Genomic DNA, 25,484 nt, shown 5'->3' with positions numbered 1-25,484 from the left:
ATTAGGCCTTCCTATTTTCCTTCTGGGATGTCTATGGATTCTTTGCTGTGCCTTTAAGGATTAGGAATAAGTTGAAAAATTTCCATGTGAAGTGTGTAGTTTGTGTGTATTTTTTAAAAGTAGTTAATAAATCAACATAGTTTCAAAGCTTATTTCAGTCTCAACAGTTACAAAGTTCTGCTGTGTATACCTCTGAACTGTCTCAGTTTCTCTTTTGTGCATCCTTCATTTATTTTCTGGATCCACCTCTTACTCTTGGGACTTCTTTCTTCACCATGCTCCTGAGGAGGTGCCTTCTTATCCCTCCACCTTCCCCCTGCAACGTTTTAGCTTCTTTTTATGTGTTGCCTTCCTCATTAGAATGTATATTTGAGTGCTTAGCACAGTGACTGGTACATAGAAATTATTAAGTGCTTATTGACTGCAAAAAAAGAAGCATCAATAACTCTTTTTTCAAAAAAGTTAGGGAAAATCCCCTCTTCTAACACATACATGTTTAATATTTTGATAGTTATATTTTAATAAAACAATATAATTTTGATAACTATGTTTTAGTGTAACTGTTTCCTTTATAATCCTATGTATTTTTTAATGCATGTAGGAAGGAAAAAAGAGGAAAACGTTTGTCAGGGTCTTACTATGTGTCAGACATCTGCTAAGCACCTTACAATTATCTCATTTGAGCCTCACAACAATCCTGGGATATAGGTACTGTTATTATTCCTATTTCATTTCTCAAGAAACTGAGAATTCCGCTGGTTTGTCTTGGGTTACACAGCTCGTAAGTGTCTAAAGCAGGCTTTAAACCTTCTGAGTCCAGTCCTAGCACTCTGTCCACTCTGCCACCTTGCTGCCTCTAGGCATTAAAAAACATGATTCAGAAAAGGAATCCATAGGTTTCACCAGACTGGCAAAGGAGTACGACACAAAAAAGTTCACTTTTTTTTTTTTAAAAATAGAAAGTGTCACTCCTTGGACTTGGGAATATGCTAGTAAATGTTTAACAACCAACTTGCAGGAAAACCCTATGACACAGTTTTGAGTTTAATCTACATACATTATTAACATTTTCTCTATCACTGTTAAGTCTAGACAGTCAGTAAAACAATAAATCAAGCCATGGTTTATAACATTTGCCAACTTCAAAAGCACCAAAGCTCACACTGGAAACTTAATAATTGGTTTTTGTGAACTGGTTCAGTGGCTCTAGCAGACACCCACTTGCACAGGGTGATCTCTAAGTCTCTCACTCTAAATTCTGTGATCTTGAAGGGGAAAACTGTGATATACTCTGGGAAGAGAAACTTCCAGAGGGCAGAGATTTTTATTTTCACAAAATATTTTATTATAGTTTTGTTTTTAGATAAGGGGCTTCTAGAGTTGGTCTCCTGCTGTCACCAAGAACCTCTTTTTTGAAGACCTGTAATCCAGGTGTGTGGGATTCACAATTTGACATATTAATATAGTCCCATCCTTGAGAAAGAAGCTAGTTCAAGAGTATATGTGGGGGGCTACATTCTGTACCTCCTTGTGGAAATGTCTTCTGACCCCCACTTCCTACCTTCCTTGGAAGAATAAGGGCTTTATCCCAGTAAATGACAGACTCTGCCTTGGGGTAATCCCACCAGAGCCCCTTTAGCTTGGTTAACCTTTGCTCCTGGAGGGAAACAATGATGGGAATAATCCAAACATAAAATCTGCCTGACTTTGGAATGTCCTTTGCTCTCTTGTTTGGGTATAGGTGTGTCTCTCGTTCTCAGGATTCATAAAACTTCAAATGAAGAAGCTAACTGACTCAGGTGCTGGAATAGAGTCTAATTTTATCCTCTTAACTGCCTCTTTCCATCACCTGGTCTAACTCTATTCCATGCTAGGTATTTATTTATTCAGTCATTCATTGTGGAGAAGGGCACCTTCCTCATCACCACCATCAGTTGCTTCTGACCAACTGTCACCAGCAGGCATTGGGGCACAAGAGCCTTGGAAGTGGCAGCACCACCCATTTCAGTGGTCTTGCTTCCAGCACAACCCTCACAACCATAATCCAGGGAAGCCACTCCTGTGAAAGGGGGAGCCAATGCCATTAATAGCCAACTAACTGCTACCCCTTAGGGAAGGCAAACCATACTAGCTGAAGCAGTAGAGTACCCTGAGGGAGAGAGAGGAGGCAGTATATGCTAGGCAGTTAAGATCACCATCACCATTACTTTGATCACCTCTTTCCTTTGGATCCTGATGGAGCCAGCATAGGACCCTGAGCCCAGGAACCTTGAGAATAGCAAGACTTCCAACCCAGACCATGCAGTCATCATCTTGGGAAGTAATCCCTGTGGGGATGCGATCTGGGAATAGCTTTTGTAGGTCCTACAGCCGTGGCCACATGAGACCCAGAAAAGAAAATTCTGGCTAGTACTGTCCTTGGCGTTGTCAAGGTTTTAGCAGTAAAATGACTAATCGCTTTCTACTTTGCCACTGAGCCCTAAGAACCATGGGACCTTTTCATCTGACTGTAGCTGAAATCTTCCATGTGGGTTGCCTCCATCATCAAACACTGAGTTCTTTAAGAGGAGGAGCTGTCTCACTTTTCTGTTTACATCCTCAACACTTAGCACAGTGCTTTGTACATAGTAAACACTCAATAACTGCTCTTTTCATTCGTTCAATAATTATCTATTGAGTAACTGGAGGTATAATGCATTGTGAAAGGTATAGTCAGCTAGCAAGCATTAACTGAGCACTGAATATGTGCCAGGTAAGCCCTGGGAATACAAAGAAAGGCAAAGACATGATCTCTGCCACCAAGGAGCTCACATTCTAGAGGGGGAGACAATGTCCAAATAGCTGTGTACCTATAAGCTATGTACTGTGTAGATGGAAGGTTATCTCAGAGGGAAGGGACTAGAAACAGGAGGAAGGGGGAAGTGATTGTGGGGGAGATGATGGAAAAGGTCTTCTGCAGAAGGTAATATTTGAGTTGAGTCTTGAAGGAAACTGAAGGACCCAGGAGTTGGAGCTGAGGAGGGAGTGCATTCTACGCTTGTGGGACAGCCAGTGAGAATTCACAGAATTATTAGATGGAGTGTCGAATATGATGAACATGAAATCAATAAGATCCAGGTTCTTCCTTAAGGAGATTGCATTCTTATAGGAGAGACAATACATATTTAAAATATCTGTTACACCAGACAGTATGTAATAAGGGAGTAATAAATGAAGCACTGTAAGAGTTGAGAGGAGAGAGAAACCATTTCCAACTGGAGTGATTGGGAGAGAATTTACAGAGGAAGTGACCTTTGGGATGGGCCTTGAAGATAAAATCTCAACAGGTTGAGATAAGCATAATTAAGGTTATTTCAGGTGAAAAAAATGATAACAAATAATGGTGGGTAAGTCCAAGGTATGTTGGAGAACTGGGAAATTTTCTAGGTTAGCTGGGTAAGATGGGTAGGTATAGTGGGAGATAAAAGTCCATAGGTAGGTTAGGTACCAGATTGTAGAGGTTCTTGAGTGCTAGGTTTAGACTTCATTTAAGAAGCAATTTATTTATTATCCAGTCATTTTCAGTTATGTCTGACTTTGCAACCCCATTTGGGTTTTCTCGGCAGAGATGCTGGACTGGTTAGCCATTTCCTTCTCCAGCTCGTTTTACAGATGAGGAAACTGAAGCAGATGAGCTTAAATGACTTGTCCAGGGTTATACAGGGTTAGTAAGTATGTGAGGCCAGATTTGAACTCAGGTCTTCCTGACTCTGGGCCAGTGCTCTGTCCACTGTGCCACCTAGCTTCCCTGCATGAAGAAGCAACAGGGATCCGTTTAAGGCATTTGAAGGTGGAAATGCCATGATGTTTTATTAAATTTAATCAGGTGGCCATGTTTTGGAGGAAGAACATATTGGAGACTGTCACAGTGGAAAGACCTGAATTTGGGATCTGGTTCTGTTACTATCTGTATGATCTTGTTGTAAAAGGTACTTATGTACTATGAGCCTCAGTTTCCTTGTCTGTAAAATAAGATTGGACCAAGATGACCTTTAACGTCTGTTCCTTAATTCTATGATTCAGTCTCAAATTACCCGCTGCAGTGATGCCAATCATTTCTGGGAACTGAGCTATCTTCCATCTCTGAATGGCTGTTTGTGGTTCCTACTTTCCCCCAGATTAGGGGAAATAAATTAAGTAGTTGAGTATTTTAGTGTAACAGCTCAATGGGAACCATTTTGTTCTAGTGGGTAATGATAAAGACGATGGTGAATTGTTTCAGTGTCAAATTTTATGCCTCATTTCATTAAGAGCCTAGAAATCAGATTCGCCTTAGTTTTGCACATATGAGCATTTGTGGGTTAAGCTTTACGATCTTCCACTCCTTTCTCCATGCCTGGGAGGCCTGTCACAGTATGAATCTGTGGGCATCTTTCAGAGGTCATCTAGCCCAGCACATCCCTGTACAAGAATCCCCTCTACAACATACCTGAAGAGTGGTCGTCCTGCCTTTGTCTAAAGTCCTCCAGTGAGAGGGCTTCCACCCACTGCCTTCTGAGGCAGGCTCATTCCAATTTTGGATAGCCCTAATTGTTAGGAAATTCTTTCTTATATCAAGTGTAATTTTGCCTCTTTGAAATTTCTACTCTCATCACCCTGCTTCTACCTTCCGGGGCCAAACAAAACACATCACCATCCCACAAAGACTTGAAGAGTCCCTGCCTTTTCTTCTCTAGGTTAATTGTTCCCAGATACTTCAGTTGATTCTTCTATTTATGTTTATGGTATAATGTATGTAAATGTATGAACGGGAAGCACTTCCTACACCATTTGACATCTGAATGTCTTTAAATGAAGTTGATTTTGAAACAAATTACAGGCTACACCTTAGAAATGAAAGTGTTCTTACACACACACGGCTTAGGTATCCCAGTTAGCTTTGTTCCATGTAACTAAGGCCCCAGGGGTTGGAAATACAGATTGCTGCGTAGGCCTTTCTGCAAAGTGTACATCTTGCTTTGGTGTATGGACTTGGTCAGCTTGTGGGAAGCAGTAGCTGACTAAATGGTTTCCCAGATTACCTATATATGCATAGGAAAAAAATCCTATCTTTGACGTGTGTCAGTAATATTTCAGCCATTTTCTATGCCTTTCTAGGATTCTTGGTCAAAAGCTGTTGTTGGTGGAGAATAGTCTTTTCTGTTGCCTCCATTCTCAGACCTGTGCTTTGAGATCTTTGAGAGAAGAAGGGAGAAAAAAGACAGTGAGTCTGACTCACCCCCATTGCCAATTTTTCAAATTCATTATGAACTGCATAGAGATTAGAACCTGCTCTCATGGTCTTGGTTGAGATCTGTGAAACATTTTTTGAGAGCTCGGGGGCAAACTTTTTCATAGAAATGGCCATTATCCATGTAGCTAAAGCTCCTTGGGATTTGTGGATATGAATGCAATAGCTTTTTGAAATTTGGGGTCTTCCTTGTAAGTGGAAGGAGTAGTCTGAACCCTTAGGAGATTTTGAGTTATCATCTCCTCAATCATGTTATTATGATAAAAACAGCCAGGTGGGACTTGAATTGAGCCAGAAAAGAGAAAAAAAAAAGAGGAAGAGGAAGGGGAACAGAAGGAGGAATGGAGGAGGTAAAAAAAGCAAAGTACTCTAGTCTCCTGGTTTGCCTTAACTGAACAGGGGCAGCAGCTGCAAAAATGGCAGAAAAGCAACTGGGAGCAGAGCCAAGACCCTGGAGGCCAGTGAGAGATCCTGGAGTGATACAGACTGCTCTGATCAGTAGTGGCTGCTCATCTCCCGCATCCTGAGTTTTGATGCTGTCTTGAAAAAATACTCTAACTTGACTATGTCTTGAATGTGTTATTATTTAATGTTAATAAAAATGCATGTTACTATATCACAAATTTATTTTAAAATATTTTGATAATTGTATTTCAGTATAATTGATTTATTTTGTAATACCATGTATTTTATTTTATACATTATTCTGGGAAGGGGCCCATAGGCTTCACAAGACTGACCAAGGAGTCTATGACATACACATAAAAAAGTTAATTAGTTGCTGTTCCAAAGCATACTCTTCTCTATAACAACAGCAAGAACATAGTACTTCAGAGTTTGCAAAGTAGTTTACAAATACTGTCTCATTTGATCCTCACAGCAATCCAGGGAAGTAGGTGTTATTATTACCCCCATTTCACAAATGAGGAAACTGAAGTAGGCAGTGGTTTCTCTCCCCTCCATCCCCCCAAGCCAGGCTCACACAGCTACCAAAGCAGAGACTGGATCTTAACCCAAGTTTTTTCTGATTACGGCTCCCACACTCTATCTGCTGCACCACCTAGCTATATTGCTGTGGGTACTTTCACATGCACTCAAGGCTTTTGTTCAGTCCTCCCTATACTGGGGCATCTTTCTGAACTGGAAATTCTGAGCTAGAATGGTTCATGGGGGCATATTATATCACTTTGATGCCCTCACTATCCTGCTTTCCATCTTGGGAATGCCCTCTATATTACTAATGACCTTCCTAAAATGTGGTGCCCAGAACTGATCCTAGTACTTCAGAATCTGGTAAGTATCAAACAAAGCCTCTTCAGTTTTTAAGGATGAAGGTTGAAGAGGGGTCCCAATGGAAACTGATGAGATCATCAAGACTGAAAATGTACTTGTCTGCCAGTCTCTTTGGTATCTGAATCAGTCAGATTCCAAATAAGTGAAAGGAATGACTACTCCATACTACAGAGAGCTCTGAAGTGCTAAAGAAATGGAAGTTATTATTACCAGTGAGCTGACAAATATTTGACTGCTCCAAACTCCTGACACTGGGGCAATGTGTCAAAATTTTGGCAAAATGGGAGTCTTAGGAACCATGAGGTGAATATTTCTCTTATGTATTTATTCTTTTAAAATATACTTTTATTTCATTAAATATTTCCCAGTTATATTTAAAAAGATTTTTAACATTCATTAAAAATTTTTTTTGAGTTCTGGATTCTCTCCCTCCCTTCTGCTTCTCCCCCACCCTTTGAGAAGGCAAGCAATTTGATATTGATTAGACATGTGAAGTCATGCAAACTTATTTCCATATTAGAAAACACATGCAATCCCCACCTCCAAGAAAAATAAAGTGGAAATAAAGTGCTTTTGTCTGTTTTCAGAGTTCATCAGTTCTCTCTCTGGAGGTAGATAATATTTTTCCTCATGGGTTCTTTGGAGTTTTCTTGCATCATTGTCTTAATCAAAGTAGCTAAGTCTTTCACAATTGATCATCCTTCCAATATTCTTGTTACTGTGTACAATGTTCTCCTGGGTCAGTTCATTTCACTTTGAGTCAGTTCATATAAATCTTCTCAGCTTTTTCTGAAACCATCCTGCTCATCATTTCTTACAGCACAATAGAATTCCATCACAGTCAACTTGTTCAGCCATTCCCCAGTTGATGAGTATTCCTTCAATTTAGGTCTGATTCTTAATTCTATGATCCATTCTCAAATTACCTGCCAGAATGATACCAATTACTCCTAGCAACTGATCTGCCTTCTATCTCTTAATGGCTGTGTTTGTATTTCATACTTTTCCTCAAATTAGGGAAAACTAAGTAGTTGAATGTTTTAGCTGTAAAATTCCCCCTCCCCCTTTTAAAAATCTCTTTGGGATACAGACCTAGTAGTGTTATTACTGCAAAAGGTATGCATAGTTTTTATAGTTTTTGTATTTATTCGTTATCTACTTACATATGTACAAGTTCAGTTTTGCTTCTGTCCCCAGTACCTGATACAATGCCTGTCATGTTGTAGATATTTGACAAATGACTATTGATAGATATGGTCTGGTCAGAGTAGAGTTCAGTGAGACTGTCCTCTCCCTTGCCCTGGATACTATGCCTCTGTTGTGAATATAGCATTAAGATTGTAGTAACTTTTTGGCTTGACTCATGTTGAGCTTGGAGTCCACAAAAACTCCTGGAACGCTTTCAGGTGAACTTTTATTTAACTAAACCTTCCCTGTATTGTGCCATTTAAGTTACTTTTTGAACCCAGGTAAGAATTTATGCTTATGTATGCATGCATGTGCACATATCCTTCCAACACAGAACAGGTTCTGCTTGCCCAAGGCAAATGGAGCCAGCCCCTCTTTAGCCAGAGCTCTGATTAATGGATGCTGTTCTTTTTGCCAGCACTTGAAAAGGAACTGGACCAAGAGTTTGAGCTGGAGACAGATGCTCTATTTGGAGGATTAAAGAAGGTAAGAGATATGACTGCAAGCCTCTCTTTGTACTCCTGGTTTGAGTATTTCACTTCTCCTTTGTTCCCCATGTTATTATTGGTGTATTGTTCAGCAGCTGGAATGAAATATCCCTTTTGTTGCATGAGAGAGTCAAGTCAGCAAGCATTTATTAAATATCTCCTATGTGCCAGACACAGTACTAAGTGTTAAGGATAAAAAATAAGGTAAAACCAAACAAAACTCAACTAAACTATCCTTACCCTCAGGGAACTCACAGTCTAATGGGAAAGTCAACATGCAAATAACTATGTACAGGATGATATACAGGATGCAGATCTACACAGGATAAATTGAAAATAACCCCAGAAAGAAGGCACTAAGAATTTGGGGGATCAGGAGAGGTTTCCTGTAGAAGGTGACATTTTAGCTGTGACTTGAAGGAAGCCAGGGAGAGCAGGACGCTGAGATGAGGATGGAGAGAGAGGGGGAGAGAGAGAGAGAGAATGTGTGTGTGTGTGTATGTGTGTGTGTGTGTGTGTGTGTGTGTGTGTGTGTGTGTGTGTGTGTGTGGAATGTAGGGATGGCCAGAGAAAATATCTGGAGTTGGGAGATGGAGTATCCTGTGTGAGGAACAGTGAGGAAGATGATACTAGATTGCAGAATACGTACAGGGGAATAAGGTGCAAGAAGACTGGAAAGGTAGAGAGAGAAGAAAGTTCCTTTAGTATATTTTCAGTATTCCTGGTCAGCCCACTTTTTGTTACTTTTGAATAGGGAGTTATGTCTATGGTTTGTCTGTGGTCTCCCGCTCTTTTGCTATGCAATAGCCTCTGTTTTTTCTCTTCCAATTATTAGTGAATATGTACCTATTGTAAAATACATACAGTTCTGTTGACATTTCTTGTTCCTGATACCTGCCTCATCATGTAGAAGTGACCCATGATCCTTCAAGTCTGTGCTGGTGAGTTCTAAATTCTTCTGGATCTGCTAGTCTGAAAAAGTGTCAGATATGGGCCAGCAGTGGATTATATGTTTGAATCTCACCCATTGGAAGCATCCTCAGCCCTTTGGCCTCTCCCTTTGCTTAGCTGATTCTTCCTAGGACCCAGGCCAGGCCCATGTCTTCATTCCTCCCTAGGTCTTGATTTTCCCAGACTTTCTTTATTTTCCTTTCTTCCTTCCAATTCCTTTTCACGTTATCTTCTCCCATTAGAGTGTAAGTTTGAAGGACTGTCTTTCTCTCTGCGTTTAATACAGTGCCTCGCATATAGTATACTTCCTAAATGTTTCTTGGGGTAAGAACTCACCACATCACAAAAACTGCAGGGAAAGCTGGAGAGCAGTTTGGCAGAAACTAGGTATAGAACACCTCACACCATACACTAAGATAAGGCCAAAATGGATAAATGATTTCTATGTAAAGGGCAATATCCTAAGTAAATTAGAGGAGCTTGGAAAAATATACCTCTCAGATCTATGAAGAAAGAAAGAGTTTATGACCAAAAAAAGATAGAGAGGATCATGGGAAGTAAAATGGTTAATTTTGATTACATGAAATTAAAACATTTTTGTACAAAAGAAACAAATACAGCCAAAATTAGGAGGAAAACAGGAAACTGGGAAAATTTTTTACAGCAAGTTTCCCTGATAAAGGTCTCGTTTCTCAAATATGTAAGAAACCAAGCCAAATTTATAAAAATAAGCACCATTCCCCAGTTGATAAATAGTCAAAAGAAATGAACATGCAATTTTCAGAAGAAGAAATCAGGGCTATAAGTAGTCACAGGGAAAAATGTGCTAAATCACTACTGATTAGATAAATACAGATTAAAATAGCTCTGAGATATCACCTCACGCCTATCAGATTGGCATGTAGAAAAGGAAAATGACAAATTCTGGAGGAGATAAGGAAAAATTGGGACTCTAATACACTATTGGTAGAGTTGAGAACTAGTCTAACCATTCTGGAGAACAAGTGGGAACAGCACCAAAGGGCTATAAAACATACCTTTTGACCCAGCATTACCACCACTAGGTCTGTATCTCAAAGAGATCAAAGAAAAGGGAAAATAGACTTATTTGTACAAAAATATTTACAGCAGCTCTTTTTGTGATGGGAAAAAATTGGAAATCAAGGTGATGACCAAAATTAGAGAATGGCTGAACAAGTTGTTCATAGGATTCACAAGTGGCAAACCCTGGGGCTATCTGGGTTGGGAGGAAGCCTTGGCATCTCCTGGACAGTGTGGGGAGTCTGGTGTCTGAGCAGGGAAAGTGGAGGGAACCTCTGCTGATAAGGGCCGCCAGGCCTAGCTGTGCTGCTGAGATGCTGAGCCAGCACATGCCTAATGAAGGTAGAAGCAGTGGAATGAGGGCTCCATTGACTGTGGACACTTGCAGGAGGGTGGAGTTCTTGGTTTCCAGTTCCAGGTCAGAGGTGAGAAATGAAGGAGGATCTGGGGCCAGAAGTACCATCTCCCATCCCCCAGGGCTAGAGGTGATTACAAGAAGTTGCTATAAATTGACACTATATATTGAAAAGCAAAAGAACTGTGGTTCATACCCAGCAAAGTTAAGCATAATTCTGAATAAAAAAAAAATGTTGTTTGTTGTCTTTCATTTTCAAGGAGGACCAAAATGACATCACTGTGCTAGAGTCAAGTTTTAGTGTGTCTGACTGTGGCTGATCAGAACAATATGAGCTCAGAATGCTCTACCACAGGTCAGGCACAAATAGTCCACGTGAACATTTGGGGTGGATTCTCTAAATTTGCATATCCTGCACTTCCTTTGAGCTGCTTCAATTCTGCTTTGCTCACAGAGCACGGCACCTTCTCTGATGTGGGCACTGGGAGCTGTAGTCACAATCCTGCGTATAGGTGATCCAGGCCATAGGATCATTTCTCACTGGAAGCAGCAGTGGGAGTCAGCAGCCTCCTGGGTGTCTGAGCAGCCTTTTAAGGAACATGCTGCTCACTTGGTCTGAGGAAAGGGCTAGAAAAGGTGCTACCCACCCCTTGTCTGATTACCAGGGCAGGTAGGGAATCCCACTCTGTGGTCAAAATACAAAAAAAATGTACAAAAACATCTGCAAAGACAATTCCACTCACCATCAGCACATGGAATGTGTGCACACTTACAGACAACCAAAATCCAGTAGACCTAAAAGACGAATAGCTCTTGTTGCAAGGGAACTCAGCAGGTATCCCACCCAAATAGCAGCCCTGAGAGAAACAGGACAAACAAGTATAGTATCGTCTTACATAGATGCTTATGAATGTATATGTCTATGTACAAGGATGATTATAGGTATCTATGTATATGTATGTGTATGCAAGTATGTATATATGTTGTGTGTATATATGTGTTTATATATCTATGTATACATATATCCACAGATACATGCATACATATATCCACACTTAAATGTAGCCTTTTCTGGGGGGGGGGGGAGGAAGAGGGAAAAAAAGGAACAAAGTAAAAAGTGCACAACAGAGAACAAAAGAAACTTTACAAGGAAGCAAAGAAAAGATGGGCAGCTCTCAACACGATGTGCAGTATTTATTATATAGGCTTTCTTGAAATGCAAATTTATTGCTGTATATTTTGAATCCTCTCTTACATTCTGCTGTGCACATGGCAGTGTTTTTTTCTTTTGTATTTCAGTTTATAATATGTTTCTTTTTCTCTTCTTACTTTGTATTTAAGTTTTAGTATTTAAGTTTAAAATAATTTTTTAAAAAAATGCTATCTATTTCCAGAGAGAGAACTGATAAACTCTGAATGCAGATTAAAGCATACTTTTAAAAAAATCTCTGTTTTTCTTCTTTTCTTGTGTGTGTGGGTTTTTTTGTAGCATGGCTAATATGGAAATATATTTTGCATGACTTCACATGTTTAATCGATATATTGTTTGCCTTCTCAAGGGGTGGGGGAGGAGTGGGAGAAAGGGAGAGAGTTTAAAATTTAATTTAAATTTAAAAAATTTGATTTAAATTTAAAAAAATAAATTTTTTTATATATAATTGAGAAATATTTAACAAAATAAATAAAAATATATTTAAAACAAATGCTTTTGACTTGACTTGTATGAGGACTAGCCTAACTAAATTTAGAGAGACTTATCGCCACAAGGTTGGTCACTTAGTGTTTCTTGCTCAAATATCATCACAGTAACTTTTCTTTTGGAAAAAACTATTCATATGTGGGTTTTTTTTTTCAGTTTCTCCTGGTGATGGAAATATCTACCCTGGTAAAGTATCATTTTAAATGCTAAAGAAGAATGTTCTGACATTTTCAACTTTGAGAACTGAAAAATCCTACTTAGAATTGTAGCAAATTTAACTTCCATTTTTGGGAAAGAGGTTGAGTTTGATCTGCTGTGTTATGATTTGCTCTTTTAGAAGTACCACTTGGATGTCTTTTTGTGGGTTGAAGATGAGTCTGTGCTCTTAAAGGCTGTGCCAGGAAGCAGAACCCCAGATAGGTCCTACCAAAGACCTTTGAGGAAAGGCATTGCAGAAGCTTCATGTTGGACCTAATACACATCTGTTGCCTGGGGTTATTCTAATTAAGTGCAGACAGGCTTATCATTATGTAGCCTGCAAGCTGTTGACATCTACTGTATGTATCCCAGAGGTGTTGCATTGTGTGTTAGGGGAGGGACTACTTATATTGAAGAAATGGATCTTTGAAATGTTGCTAGAAGTATTATTTACCTAATTCAGAAGAAGTAGCCTATCTCTTTCTCTGATTTACTGTCTCTTTTCATACCAAATTATTATGCAGAATCATAAGATTATAGGACCATAGAGTGTCAATTAATCAATCAACAACCATTTACTAAACACCTACTGTGGTGCCCAGCATACAAATATAAGAATGAAACTGTCCGTACTCACCCAGGAATATATTCTGGTGGGGTGTGAGGGAAAAAACAACCCAAATGCACATATAAATAGGTACAGAAGTGGGATTTAATCTCAGGGTCTTTGATTTCTGAGCCAGGCTTCTTTTTATTGCACCATAATGAAGCAAGGGCCAGATTTGCATGGAAGTTTGGGAGCATTTCTGACCTGTAGGATTTCTCATTAAGGAATATGTGACTGTATCCCATGAATGTCCTCATGAAAAGTTCAGTGTGGATTGAAATTCTGTGAATGCATTTTAAGTCCTCTCTACTTAAAGAATCCTTGCTTTGAATCTTTCTATAAAACAAAGAAACTATTTGTAATACAATTAATCACCCCTTAATTGAACTACTTTTGTTACTTTGTATTTTCCTGTAAATTTCTTTAAAGTGGGGCACTCTTGTGCCAAACTGTGGACATCTTTGGGCCTATATACACTTCTCCAGTTCTTTTCTGGGCATTTAAAAAGTGAATGAATGAATAAAAGAAAAACATTTAACGTGTGTTGCTAAGTGCCAAGCACTGTGCAAGATACTGGGGATACAAATAGAAAAGCAAGACAGTCCCTGCTCTTCAGAATCTCATATTCAAGTAGAGGAGACAACATATGTAAGAGGTTTCAGCTGCAAGTCATCTGGAGAGGATTTGGGGCCCTTAGGATTCAGTGGCAAAACCGATGGTAATTTATCTAATGTCACTTCTACTGCTAAAGCTATACCGGTTTCTGATGCTGGAACCATTTGGCAATGCCAAGGACTTTGGTGGTAAGGACTTTCTTTTCCAAGTCTTCAAGAGCTCAGTGTTGAGAAGCAAGCACTAGCAGAAACAACTGCCTAGGTTGCTTTTCAGCAAAGGTTCTTAAAAGACATAATGACAGTAGGACCATGCTGGAAGCTCTAGTGGGAGACTGTTGGTGTGGGACATATAGCTACTCCTGGAACTGTTGGGTTTTATGGCATTTGGTTGTAATTAGTCGATAGTTGGTGAGAGAAGTGGCAAGGTATGTGGGTCCCCTTCTCCCCAGTGATTGCTTCCCTTAGTGATGGCTTCTGAGCCTAGACTGGAAGCAGGGCAAGAGGTGCTACTATTCCAGTACTCTTGAATTCAGGTTCCTGGGCTATCTCCACGGGGTCTGGTGTGAGGTGTAGGGTTGACTTGCCTGGTATATACTATCTCCTGTCTTTTTTTGTTTTGTTAAAGAGAAATTGAATAGCAAATATGAAGCAAAACCCTCAGGTACTCTGACTTAAAGTATTTGCCTTAGCAACACAAGTTTGAGTTTGCATTTATTTTTATTCAGCAGAAGAAGTGGTGTCATAACTCAGAAATGTTAGAGAAATTTTCATCACATTTCCCAGTGGAAGAGACAAATAACCCCTGGCTGGCTGGCTGGCTGGCTAGATTATGAGACTTTCATCTGAAAGGAAGTATTTTTGAGCACGTTGTGAGCACCTGGATTTAGGAGAGGAGAAGGTCAGGACCCAACAAGTTTGGAAACCACCACTGATTTCATTTTCAAGTTAACAGGCTTGGGCACTGCTTTGTCCTGTTGCCTCAGGACAGAGGAATGTGCCTCCTGACATACTGCCAATTCTCAGCTCTCTCTGTTACTCTTCACTAAAGAACCTGTCCAGAATGGGATGACTTAATAGTTCAAGCCTGCAGTATCAGTTCTTTGGGTAGAGGGTCCTAAATCTCATATCACTGGTGCTTTCTATCTTTGTGGAAAAATAAATATAGTTCATGGATCCCAGACAATTGCTTCATTATACTTTAGAGAAGCTTATTCACTCATTCATTAACTCATTCATCCATCCATTCACCAAATATCTTTGAGGATCTTTATGATGTAGTACTGTGTTGTGTGCTGCGTATTCAAAGAGATATAGGCCAAGATCCATCAACACCTTAAAAAGTTGCTAGAATAGTTAAATAGCAACATAAGACAACAGTACAAACAATGTCCCAAGTCAGTATGTAATTCTGTCAACATACAGAAGATAAGTACCATGTGAGTGCAGAAGAGGAGGAGATCACCATGTTCTGGACTAGTCAGGAAAGTTCCAAACAGACAGAAGATAGACTGGGTAGAGATTTGGACAGGCAGGGGACATTCCAGAGCAGAACAAGATGAGTGAAAGTGCAAAGACTGGCACACAGAAGGGGCATTCTGGGAACACTGAGGCAAGATCAGTCTGGCTGAAGTAGGGTTTTTGTAGGGCAGAGGTAGATTTGGGCCACCAGCCTTCCTCCCTGCTCCCTGGCAAGTATTCCTGCTTTTGGGGGACATGATTTTGAGAGACTGTCACAATCCAGGAAAGGTCTCCTGTCTTGGAGCTTGGTGGTTTTGGGGGGCTAAGAATAACTGTTCTTGCCAAGAAAGCTGTGTGTGGCAAGGGAATTTGAGTAGCTGGGAGAGATATCAGGATGCTATTTGGACTTCATATGGCCTGGATTCCACATCCAGTTTATTCATTTTTTCCAACATCTGCCTTTTTTTCTTTGAAGGCTGTGTGAGGGCAAACACTTTGTACCCCAGGCTTCTGGCAGCATCCTGGAGCTGTGGTGTTTTCTGGAAGCTGTGTTATGCTAAGGGGGTGGGGGGATGTGTGAGGACGGGTAGTGTCTGGAATGGTGTGAGCCAGATGCCTTTTCTGATTCATGTCATCAACTGCTTTGGTGCCTGGCATTTTCCTTTCTCTCTCTACTGAAGCCACAGAGTCTTGATGGAAAATTTTAGCTACATATATCTTGATTTATGGAATAAATGTATTCATTTGTAAAGGGTTGCAGTCAGCCTACCTGTCATTGTAGGAAAAGTTATCTCTGAGTTGAATTCTTGTATATCAAAGCCTGTTCTCCAGCTTTGTATTAGAGGTCATCAGATCATGGCCAAAGCTCAAAGGTACCTCAAGGACCATCTAGTACACCCCCTACCCTACACCCCCACCTCCATTTGACAGATGAAAAACTGAGTCCACAGAGACTGACTTCTGGAAGGTTATACAGGAAGCAAAGTGGCAAGGCTAGATTTTGAACTTAGGTCCTCTCTTTCTGCTGCAAGTTTTATTCTAATTTTCTGATTCACCATCAGTGACCTTTAGTGACACCACCTCTGGAGCTTTTGTGTTTCTCTGATCTTCCTGTTTCAAGAACCATCAGATTTAAAATTGGAAGGAGTCTTTTGAGGCCATTTGGTCTAATCCTCTAATTTTACAGATGAGGAAACCAAGGCTTAGAAAGGGTAAGTGACTTGCAGAATGGAACATCCTTGGACATCACACCAAGAGTTCTTTTCCACTGTATTACATGCATCCCTAGGAGGCAAGAATTAATGGAGTATAAACAAACATTTTAATGCCTGTGGAGGCTGCTATTTAAAGGCCTCTTTAAAGCTTATTATAAACTACAGAACTGAGTAATACAAATAATCAACTCTTAATTTATCTTTTTTTAGCCTAAATTGTCCTGTAGTAGTTTTTTTTAACTTAAGGCATATCTATACAGAGCAATTCTTCTAGTAATAGAATTGGAGCTGTTCTTTCTTTTCTTTGCTATTTTTAAACATTTTTATTTATTTCATTAAATATTTCCCAATTATATGTAAAATTTTTAAACATTCATTTAAAATTTTTAAAAGTTCCAAATTGTCTTCCTCCTACTTGCCCCCTCCCCCACCCTCTGAGAAAGCTAGCAGTATGATATTGATTAGACATGTGAAGTCATGCAAAACATATTTCCATATTAGCCATGTTGCAAATACACACACACACACACACACACACACAGAAACCCAAGAAAAAGTTTAAAAAATATACTTTAATCTGTACTCAGATAATATCAGTTCTCATTCTGGAGGTAGATAGCATTTTTCAACATGGGTCCTTTGGAATTGTCTTGGATCATTGTATTGATCAGAGAAGCTAAGTCTTTCAGAGCTGAGTAGCCTTGCTATTACTATGTACAATGTTCTTTCTCCTGGGTCTGCTGACTTCAGTTTGCATCAGTTCATAAAAGTCTTCCTAGATTTTTTTGAAACCATCCTGCCCATCATTTTTTACAGTACAAAAGCATTGCATCACACTCTTATATCTCAGCCTTTTCAATCATTCCCCAGTTGATGGGCGTTCCTCTCAGGTTCCAATTCTTTTCAACCACAAGAAGAGTTGCTATACATATTTTTGTGCAAATAGCTCTGTTTTCCATTTTCTTTGCTCTCTTTGGGATCCAAGTATGGGCTTGGTCGAAAGGTATATCCAGTTTTATAGCCCTTTGAGTGTAATTCCAAATTGTTCTTCAGAATGGTCAGACTAGTTCACAACTCCACCAACAGTGCATTAGTGTCCCAATCTTTCCACATCCCCTCCAGCATTTTGCCATTTTCCATTTCTACCATGTTAGCCAATCTGAAAGGTGTGAGGTGACATTTCAGAGTTGTTTTAATTAGAGCTGGTCTTTCTAGACTCCAGAGAATGAAGGCATTCTCTTGTGATTCATTTGGATAGAAGCATCTCTTTGAATGGAAAGCACACTTTTTAAAAAGAGCTGTTGAAATTCAACCTGCAAAGGTTACCTGAATAGGTCCCTTCATGTAATCTTCCCTAGTTCAGTCCCTTAAAAATATAGAAAACCCAGTTTTACTTCTTGTTAGTTGACAGATTTTTTTTGTTCCATGACTCTGAGACACAATGATTGTATGTATTCTTTGTCTCTAGGCTTGTTGTTGGCTGCCCTTTGTTCTTGAAGAGGGCCATGACCTCAGGAGGGTGATGCCATGACTTGTGAGGGCATTGGATTTAAGTGAGGTAGGGCTGTGCAAAGTCACCAGCCTTACTTTCTTCTCTGGAGCCATCTAGGTTCAGTGACCAGATATAGATAAGGACGACTGGAGATGCCCCTGCCCTCAGCAGGAAGATGGAAAGAGCAAAGGAATAAAGATGTGTGTTCTGGGAAAGGTTCAAAGTGTCTGGAGCAGCTGCAATAACTGTAAACACTTAAAGATGTGAAGTGTTCTCCCCTCTACAGGCCTTCGGGGGTAGACAGTGCTGGTATTATTGACCATTAGCATTTTAAAGATGAGGAAACTGATATTCAAAGGGGTTAAGTTACACCAGGCTTCCAGGATTCTAGTGTCTCCACAGGGTCCAAGTAGCTTTGGGAGGGCAAGTTAAGGCAGTAATGAGAGCTTTGTATTAGGGTGCCAAGTCCTCAATTTGGTTTTATTCTTTGAAGATATGAAGAATGGGTGGTATTTTTTTTTTGAGGTCCCATTACCCTCAGATAAAAGGCGCAATTGTGGGTAAGCTACCTCCATGAGAATTAATAAATAAACTTTACTCATGCCCTGTGGATCAAATCCAAGATCCTCACCCTAACTTCAAAGTCCTTCCCTAGGGTGCCCTGGACTACCTCCGATTCTTCAGCCTACTCCATGCCCTCGCCCACCTTTTCTATTCCTCTAAGGCACAATTCCTTCAAATCACTTGTCCTGTATCCACTTGCCCCAATCTTGCCTTTGAACCCTTTCCAAAGCAGCACTGATTTACCTGACACATTCTTTTCACTTGCCAAGGGGTATCTCAGTTGTTGAAACCTTACTTCCTCTATTCTAAGATTGATGGCTTCCTTTGTCCAGTCCTGTCCAGGCTAGACTTGGGGACCCCTTATAAAAATACTCTTTTCCCTCACTAAGTAGAGAGATATTTTGGAGCAACCTCAAGGAAGGGAAAAGTCATCAATGGCATTTCAGTATAAATAAATGGATGTGCATTTTAATTATCTCAATTAAAGCAGAAAGGAAGGAAACAAACATACTCTGTGTCAGGTACTATACTAAGGACTTTGCAGATATTGTCTCATTCAATCCCCCACAACCCTGGGAGGTAGGTAGTATCATTATCCCTATTTTACAGCTGAGAAAACTGAGACAAATAGAGGTTAAGTAGCTTAACCAGGGTCACACAGCTAGTAAGTGCCTGAAGCTGGATTTCCACTCAGGTCTTCCTGACTCCAGGCCCTGTCCTCTCTTCAGTTTAGTTAAACTAAGAATCACAGGTATTAGACCTTGATTTGGAATCAGAAGGTTTGAGTTTAATTCTGGCTCTGCCAGTGAATGATGACCTTAGGCAAATCATTCCTCCTCTCAGTCTATGCCTCAGTTTCCTCATCTGTAAAATAAGATAATTAGTTTAGATGGCATATACCTAAGGCCTCTTCCTACTCTAATCCCATCTCTCATTTTAAAGATGAGGAAATCAAATTTCAAAAAGTAACTTGCTTGAGATCACAGAGTTTTCCCTCCCCTACTCTGTCTTTTAGACAAATTAATTCCTTTTTATAGGTATTATTCCTTCATGCCTGGGATGGCCTTCCTCCTCACTCCACCTTGGAACTTTTAGTGTCCTTGAATGCTGGGCTCAAGAGCTACTTCTCTTGGAAGCTCTTTCTTTTTTCCCAACAAATGTTTATTTACTACCTACTACTTGCAAGGTGGTGCCCACTTTTGTGTAACAATTTTATAGGTTAGTTTTGCTAAACTTTCCACTTCATCACACACAGACAATACTCTGGCATTCAAAGCCCTTCATAACCTTAGCTCCTTCTTCCCTCTCTGGTTTTCTTACACATTACTCCCCAACATGCAGTTAGAAGACATTTCTTAATTCCCTTGTTGTTAGTTCTCCCCCTTTCCCCAAGGCTACATGGTAGCTTTATTTTCTAAATACTTTTTATTTGCTTTAACTTTACTCATGTATGTGTTATTTCTCTTTAGAGGGAGAGCTCTTGAGGATTAGGGACTTTTGTTTCTGTCTTTGTATGCCACGCACCTTGTGCGATTCTTGGCACATAGTAGGTATCTACTTAATACTTGTTGAATGAATAAATGAGAGAATAATAGAAGCCCCAGGGTGAGAACGAGTGAGTTGCAGAATGGGAAGAACTAAAAAGAAGAGATCCGAATGACATCATCAGCTAAAAGGCTGTACACATTGCTGCCACTCATTCGTTTTCTTAGATTGGATCACTTCTGGAGCCGACCCATCTCATCCACTTATTTTGGTTCTTGTTAGCTTGTTCGTTTCCATTTTAGAGGATAAAATTTATTTGTCCCCAAATTCTAGGATCTGGTCTTTTTGACTCCTGGGCCTTCCTAAGCACTGTGACTATATGTAGAGTTCTGGGGAAGATGAGGGCACGTCTAGTCTCAAATCACTCATGTAACAAGTGTTTACTAAGCTTTGTGTCAGATGCTGTATTAAGTGCTGGGGATACAGGAAGAAAGAATGGAACAACCTCTGCTTGCAGTAACTTACGTTATAATGGGGAAGGAAAGAAGTACATATAGAAAATCAACAGCATCGGTATATGGTTAATAAACAAATGCATACACACATCAAGTAGTTAAATACAAGATATTTTGGTAGGGATAGCTCTAGCATTTGGGGGAAGGATCAGGCCAAGAAAAGCTTCATGCAGAAGAGGATGGTATGTGAGTTGCTCCTTAAAGGAAGAGAGGGACTCTGTGATACAGAGGCATTCCAGGCCTAGAGGACCACCATTGCAAAGGCACGAAGACTGGAAGGAGTTTGGTTTGACTGGGTGAATGGGAAAGTATAATATACAATGAGACTGGAAATATTAATTGGGCTAGGTTGGGCAAGGCTTTTAAAATGAAGCAGAGGAGATTATATTTTATCCTAGAGGTAGTGGGAGCCAGTGGAGTGTTTTGAGTAGGGAAGTCACAGGGTCAGATCTGCTCTTAAGGAAAATTACTTTAGTAGCTCTAAGAGGGATTGAAGTCGGGAGAGACTTGAGGCAAGGTGACCACTGAGGAAGCTATTGCAAAAATCTAGGCCAGAGGTGATATGGCCTGAACTAAGGTGGCAGCTTTGTGACTGGTAACAAGGGGTCTGATGCAAGAGATGTGGAAGTAGAACCAGCAGAATTTGACAACTGTTTGGATATGTGGAATGAGGAAGAGTGAGGAGTCCAGGATAATGTCAAGATTATGAATCTGGGACAGTGGAGACATGGTGGTACATTTTGCAGGAATAGGAATGTTTAGAAGAGGGGTTGGTTTAGAGGGAAAGATAATGTGTTTGTTTAGTTTTAGGGATGTTGAGTTTGAGAAGTCTGGGATGCCCAGTTTGAAAGGTCCAAGAGATAATTGATGATGCAGTGAAGTCCATGGGTGAGACCAGGGTTCCCAGAGCGCGAGAACAATAAGTGGAGGGGCAAGGATCGGAAAGCTCAGAGACTGAGCAGGAAAGAAGAGGGCAGGATTATGGATGCAGTGAACCGATGGCCAGTCAACTTTGCTTTACTACCATAATCGCTTAGAGGTTTAGGCCTGTGTACATGCAGCCAATGTAGTCACCTCTTGATCATTCTTACATACCACTTTTGTAGGTGAAGATATTTATATCTTTCTATGAAATATGGGCTAGCATACCTAGAATGAGCTAGTACACAGACATAATTGTAGGAGTACTCATGGTGTTTCTCTAGCCCACATTTCTCCATCTTTTCTGGCTTTTGGTCTTGTGACGTGTGTTTTTATCATTAGCAGCACTTAACAGGCTTGATTCCTTCAGTTGCTGTTCGCTAAAATGTTGTAGGTGCTGGGATTTTTGATGGCTTATGGGGATAATGGATGGAAAATTTTAATTAAAAAGGGATTTGAAAAATTGTGGATTTATAGTTTTCAAGAGAGAGAGGTAGCCTGGAATAATGGAAAGGGAGCTGGCCTTGGAGTCAGGAAAACGTGGCTAACCCCTGCCTTTAGTGCGTGCTGACTATTTGGCTCAGGGCCCCTAGCAGCCCTCTAAGACTAAGTTGCAAAGCAGCTACAGATTTGCTTTTATTGGAGTTTCCTATGCCAATGAAATCACAGCTGTTATTCAAAACAATGGTTGCCATAGGCATGGAGGACAACTGTATGGAGATCCAAGAGTAGTTGGGTCTGAAGGAAGAAGGGTGGAAACTATCTAGAATAACTCTAACATATCAAGAAACCAAAGTTCCTCAGAACATTGACCTGGAAGGGACCTTGAGGGATCATCTGGTCTAGCCTACAGTCTTCAAGCAAGGGATGTATTGTTATCCTCATTTTATAGATCAATCAGAGTATTTCCTAGTAGATATTCCACTAATAGATATCACATCCCTATTCATTTCTTCTCATCTTGGTGATTCCTGTGCATGTCTTGACAAAAATCCTCCATAGAGAAGCCACCCAATTTGTTTCCTCTTTTTATTTTGTTTGTTTATTTATTTATTTTTAGTGAATATTTCTCATCCCCCACCACTCCATGAATGGTTAGGGGACTCTTCTTGTATACATCACTACTTCAGAGATTTGTGATTTCATAGGTAGGTATCCTCTTCCAACCTCCTGTGTTTCATTCTCTCTGCATCACTGGAAATGGTTTTCATTCTAACCCTAAATGAGTTACTATCACAAAAAATTTCTTTAGTTCCATTTCCTTTCTATTTTCTCAAAAGTTGAAGCTAACTGGAACATGTTTTTATTATATGATGAGGGATTTCAGGGAATCATCCTGTATTAAAACTAGACCTCTCTGAACTGAGCTAGGCAGGTTCTTGGACAATAGACACATATAGTCTCTTTCCAAGCTGTTATTTGAAACCTTTCCTGCTTAGGATCCATCTTCTAGGGTTTGTGTCCTATTAGCAAAGCCTTGGAGAATCTAGTATCATCTTGATGAAATATTAGAAGAAGATGTCAGCAGAGGGTTTTCCTTGATTAAGGACCTCAAAAGAAACCAAATTGTGATATTTTAGTAATATAGTCTATGGAATAGGAGAGAAACTTGGACATTTATATCAAGTACTTTTTTTTGGAGACTAGGTCTCCCTACCTAGCTCTGGTAGAAAGTGTAGCAGCCACTCACAGACTCTACACTAACTGGCATGGCAACTTTGACTTGCTCCATTTCTAACCTGGTTTGCCTCTTAGGCAAGCCACTACTTCCTCCTACCCTAACCTTTTAGGGGATCATTGATACTAGGCTTAGGGCTAAAGTGATCTAACAGCTTTATCTTCCCCAGTAGCAGGAGTTATTTTGGGGTTATAACAAAAGCAAAATGAATATCTGAGGTTGACTAAGAGAGAGGGCTAGCTAGTTCTGGGATGTAGGTGAGGGGAGATACAATTTTCTAGGAAGTAGAAATGTTCATGATTAGGAAATGGCTATAATATCAATTAAATTTTGGCTTTACACTTTTCCCATTTAGGGGTTAAGAAATAGGAAAACTAAGACTGTATAAGGAGTTCATAGGATTCTGAATCCAATGATCCAGAGCTAGAGTGACTTCAGAAGCTATCTTGCACAGCATCTGCTTTTTACAAATGAAGAAACAGATCTAGTAATTTTAAGAGACTTCACCAGAGTCACAGAGGTATTCAGAGGCAAATCTGAGGGGTTGTAATATGAGTGAAATCTCTGTGTACCTAAAATTTAAGTGATGGAGCCCAAGGAGTAAACAGGAGTCTTTCCCCAGAGATCAAGTATTAGGGAAAAGCTACCAGGAAGGTACTTTAACTTGGGATTGTAGCCTGGGTTGGAGGATAGACTAAGGGTATATAGAGGAGCACTGACCTGTGAGGCTTCCTTATACTTTTACAAGACTGTTTGCTTGCTTCAACATTGTTCAAGAATTCAGGTGATTTTATCTAGCTAGTACTAATCAAAACTCTGAATAACCATTGCCCTGAAATCCCTTACCATGTAATAAAAACGTGTTCCAGTTAGCTTCAACTTTTGAGAGAATAGAAAGGAAATAGAACTAAAGGAAACTGAGATGCCAGAGGCACTGACTTAGAAGATAAAGACTGACCTCTTGTGGACTTTCAAGTGGTGACTGCTCAAAAAGGGAACCCAGAGATGGAAACAACATGTAGAATTGTCCTTGTTTTCTTCCATCGTTCTTTGATCTTCTTACATTCTTCTCCCCCACCCCTCTGAAGTTTTATTTGATGTGTTTCTATTATATGACTACATCCCCAGGTTGTCGTCTTTGTCATCATCATCATCATCTTCTTGTTCATTATTATCATAATTGTCACTATTATTATTATAGATTTAGAGCTAGAAGAGGGCAGCTAGGTGGTGCAGTGGATATAGTTTTGGGCATGAAGTCAGGAAGACTCATCTTCCTGAGTTCAAATCTGGCCTCAGACACTTATTAGCTGTGTGACTCTGAGTAAGTCACTTCACCCTGTTTGCCTCAGTTTCCTCATCTGCAAAATGAACTGGAAAATGGCAGACCACTTCGGTATCGTTGCCAAGAAAACCCCAAATGAGGTCATGAAGAGTCAGACGATTGAAAAATGACAACAACACAAGAACTGGGGAGGGCTTCAAGGATTATTTAGTTCAGTGTCTTCATTTTAAAGACAAGGAAATTGAGGCACACAGTCACACAGGAAGTAAATGTTAAAGTCGGATTTTGAACCAAAGACCTCTGGGCCTCTGACTCCAAATGTAGAACTCTTTCTGTTTTACCACAAAGACTGTTTATATAATTCACTTGTCGTAGCATACCACAAAGTGCCATTTATACATTATCTCTGGGGGGGGGGGGGGGTGTGTGGTAATGGTGAGGTAATGATTTTCTAAAATATGCACTTTTTTTACTATGAATACTAGTCACTCAATAAATCAGACAAAACACACTTATTAAACACCAACTATGTGCTAGACGTTGTGCTGCAAAAAGAAAGGTTAAAAAAGGCTTTTAGGTTTAGGACATAAGGAATCATCAGAGTAACAGCATGGGTTAATGGAAAGACTGATGGATTTGAATTTGGTATATATATTTGGGTTCAAATCTTAGCTCTGACCCATACTGGTTATATGACTCTGGATGGGTGAATGATTTCCCTTCTCAGAGCATCAGTTTCCTCATTTGTAAAATGGGAATGATGCCTGTTATTCCCACCTCACAGGCTCATTAGAATAAAAACACTTTGAGCACCCTGAAGTGCCACACCAGTGTGAACTAATTTTATTTACTATTATTTGTTCAAAAGGAACACTTGTTTTCTTATGGGGATAAGAGTGGCCTGTCCTCTGGGGCAGCAGTTTATTCTCTTCCAGACAGATTCTATTGATCATCTGATGTGACACTGGAAACGGAAGCCCTATCCCTTTTGTGCTGTGTCCCCAGAGATTATTCTGCTTTTCCTGTTATGGTGGTTACTGTTCTCACTGCCTGAAGAGAGAGAAGGTTAAGGCACTGTTTGAACTGTGTGTGTGTGTGTGTGTGTGAGTGTGTGTATGTGTATGTGTGTGTGTGTGTATGTGCGTGTATGTGTGTGTATGTGTGTGTGT

General features: G+C 40.0%; 1 protein-coding gene across 16 annotated transcripts in view; it reads left to right on the top strand.

Annotated features, from left to right (window-relative positions):
* HHAT (hedgehog acyltransferase) overlaps positions 1-25,484 on the top strand; it is a 607,669-nt gene that overhangs the window by 26,846 nt on the left and 555,339 nt on the right. For all 16 annotated transcript variants that reach the window (XR_011973339.1, XR_011973345.1, XR_011973344.1 and 13 more), the window contains exon 3: positions 8,169-8,236. Coding sequence is in view for 8 of the 16 variants with exons in the window: in XM_072637867.1 (XP_072493968.1) it covers positions 8,169-8,236 (68 nt within the window). In the remaining 8 variants the exon portion in view is untranslated. The remainder of the gene's footprint in view (positions 1-8,168; positions 8,237-25,484) is intronic.

The sequence above is a fragment of the Notamacropus eugenii genome, chromosome 2 (genome assembly GCF_028372415.1).
Source record: "Notamacropus eugenii isolate mMacEug1 chromosome 2, mMacEug1.pri_v2, whole genome shotgun sequence".
Lineage (NCBI taxonomy): Eukaryota > Metazoa > Chordata > Mammalia > Diprotodontia > Macropodidae > Notamacropus > Notamacropus eugenii.
The sequence above is the reverse complement of the archived record's forward strand: the minus strand, read 5'-3'. Positions and strand labels throughout refer to the sequence as shown.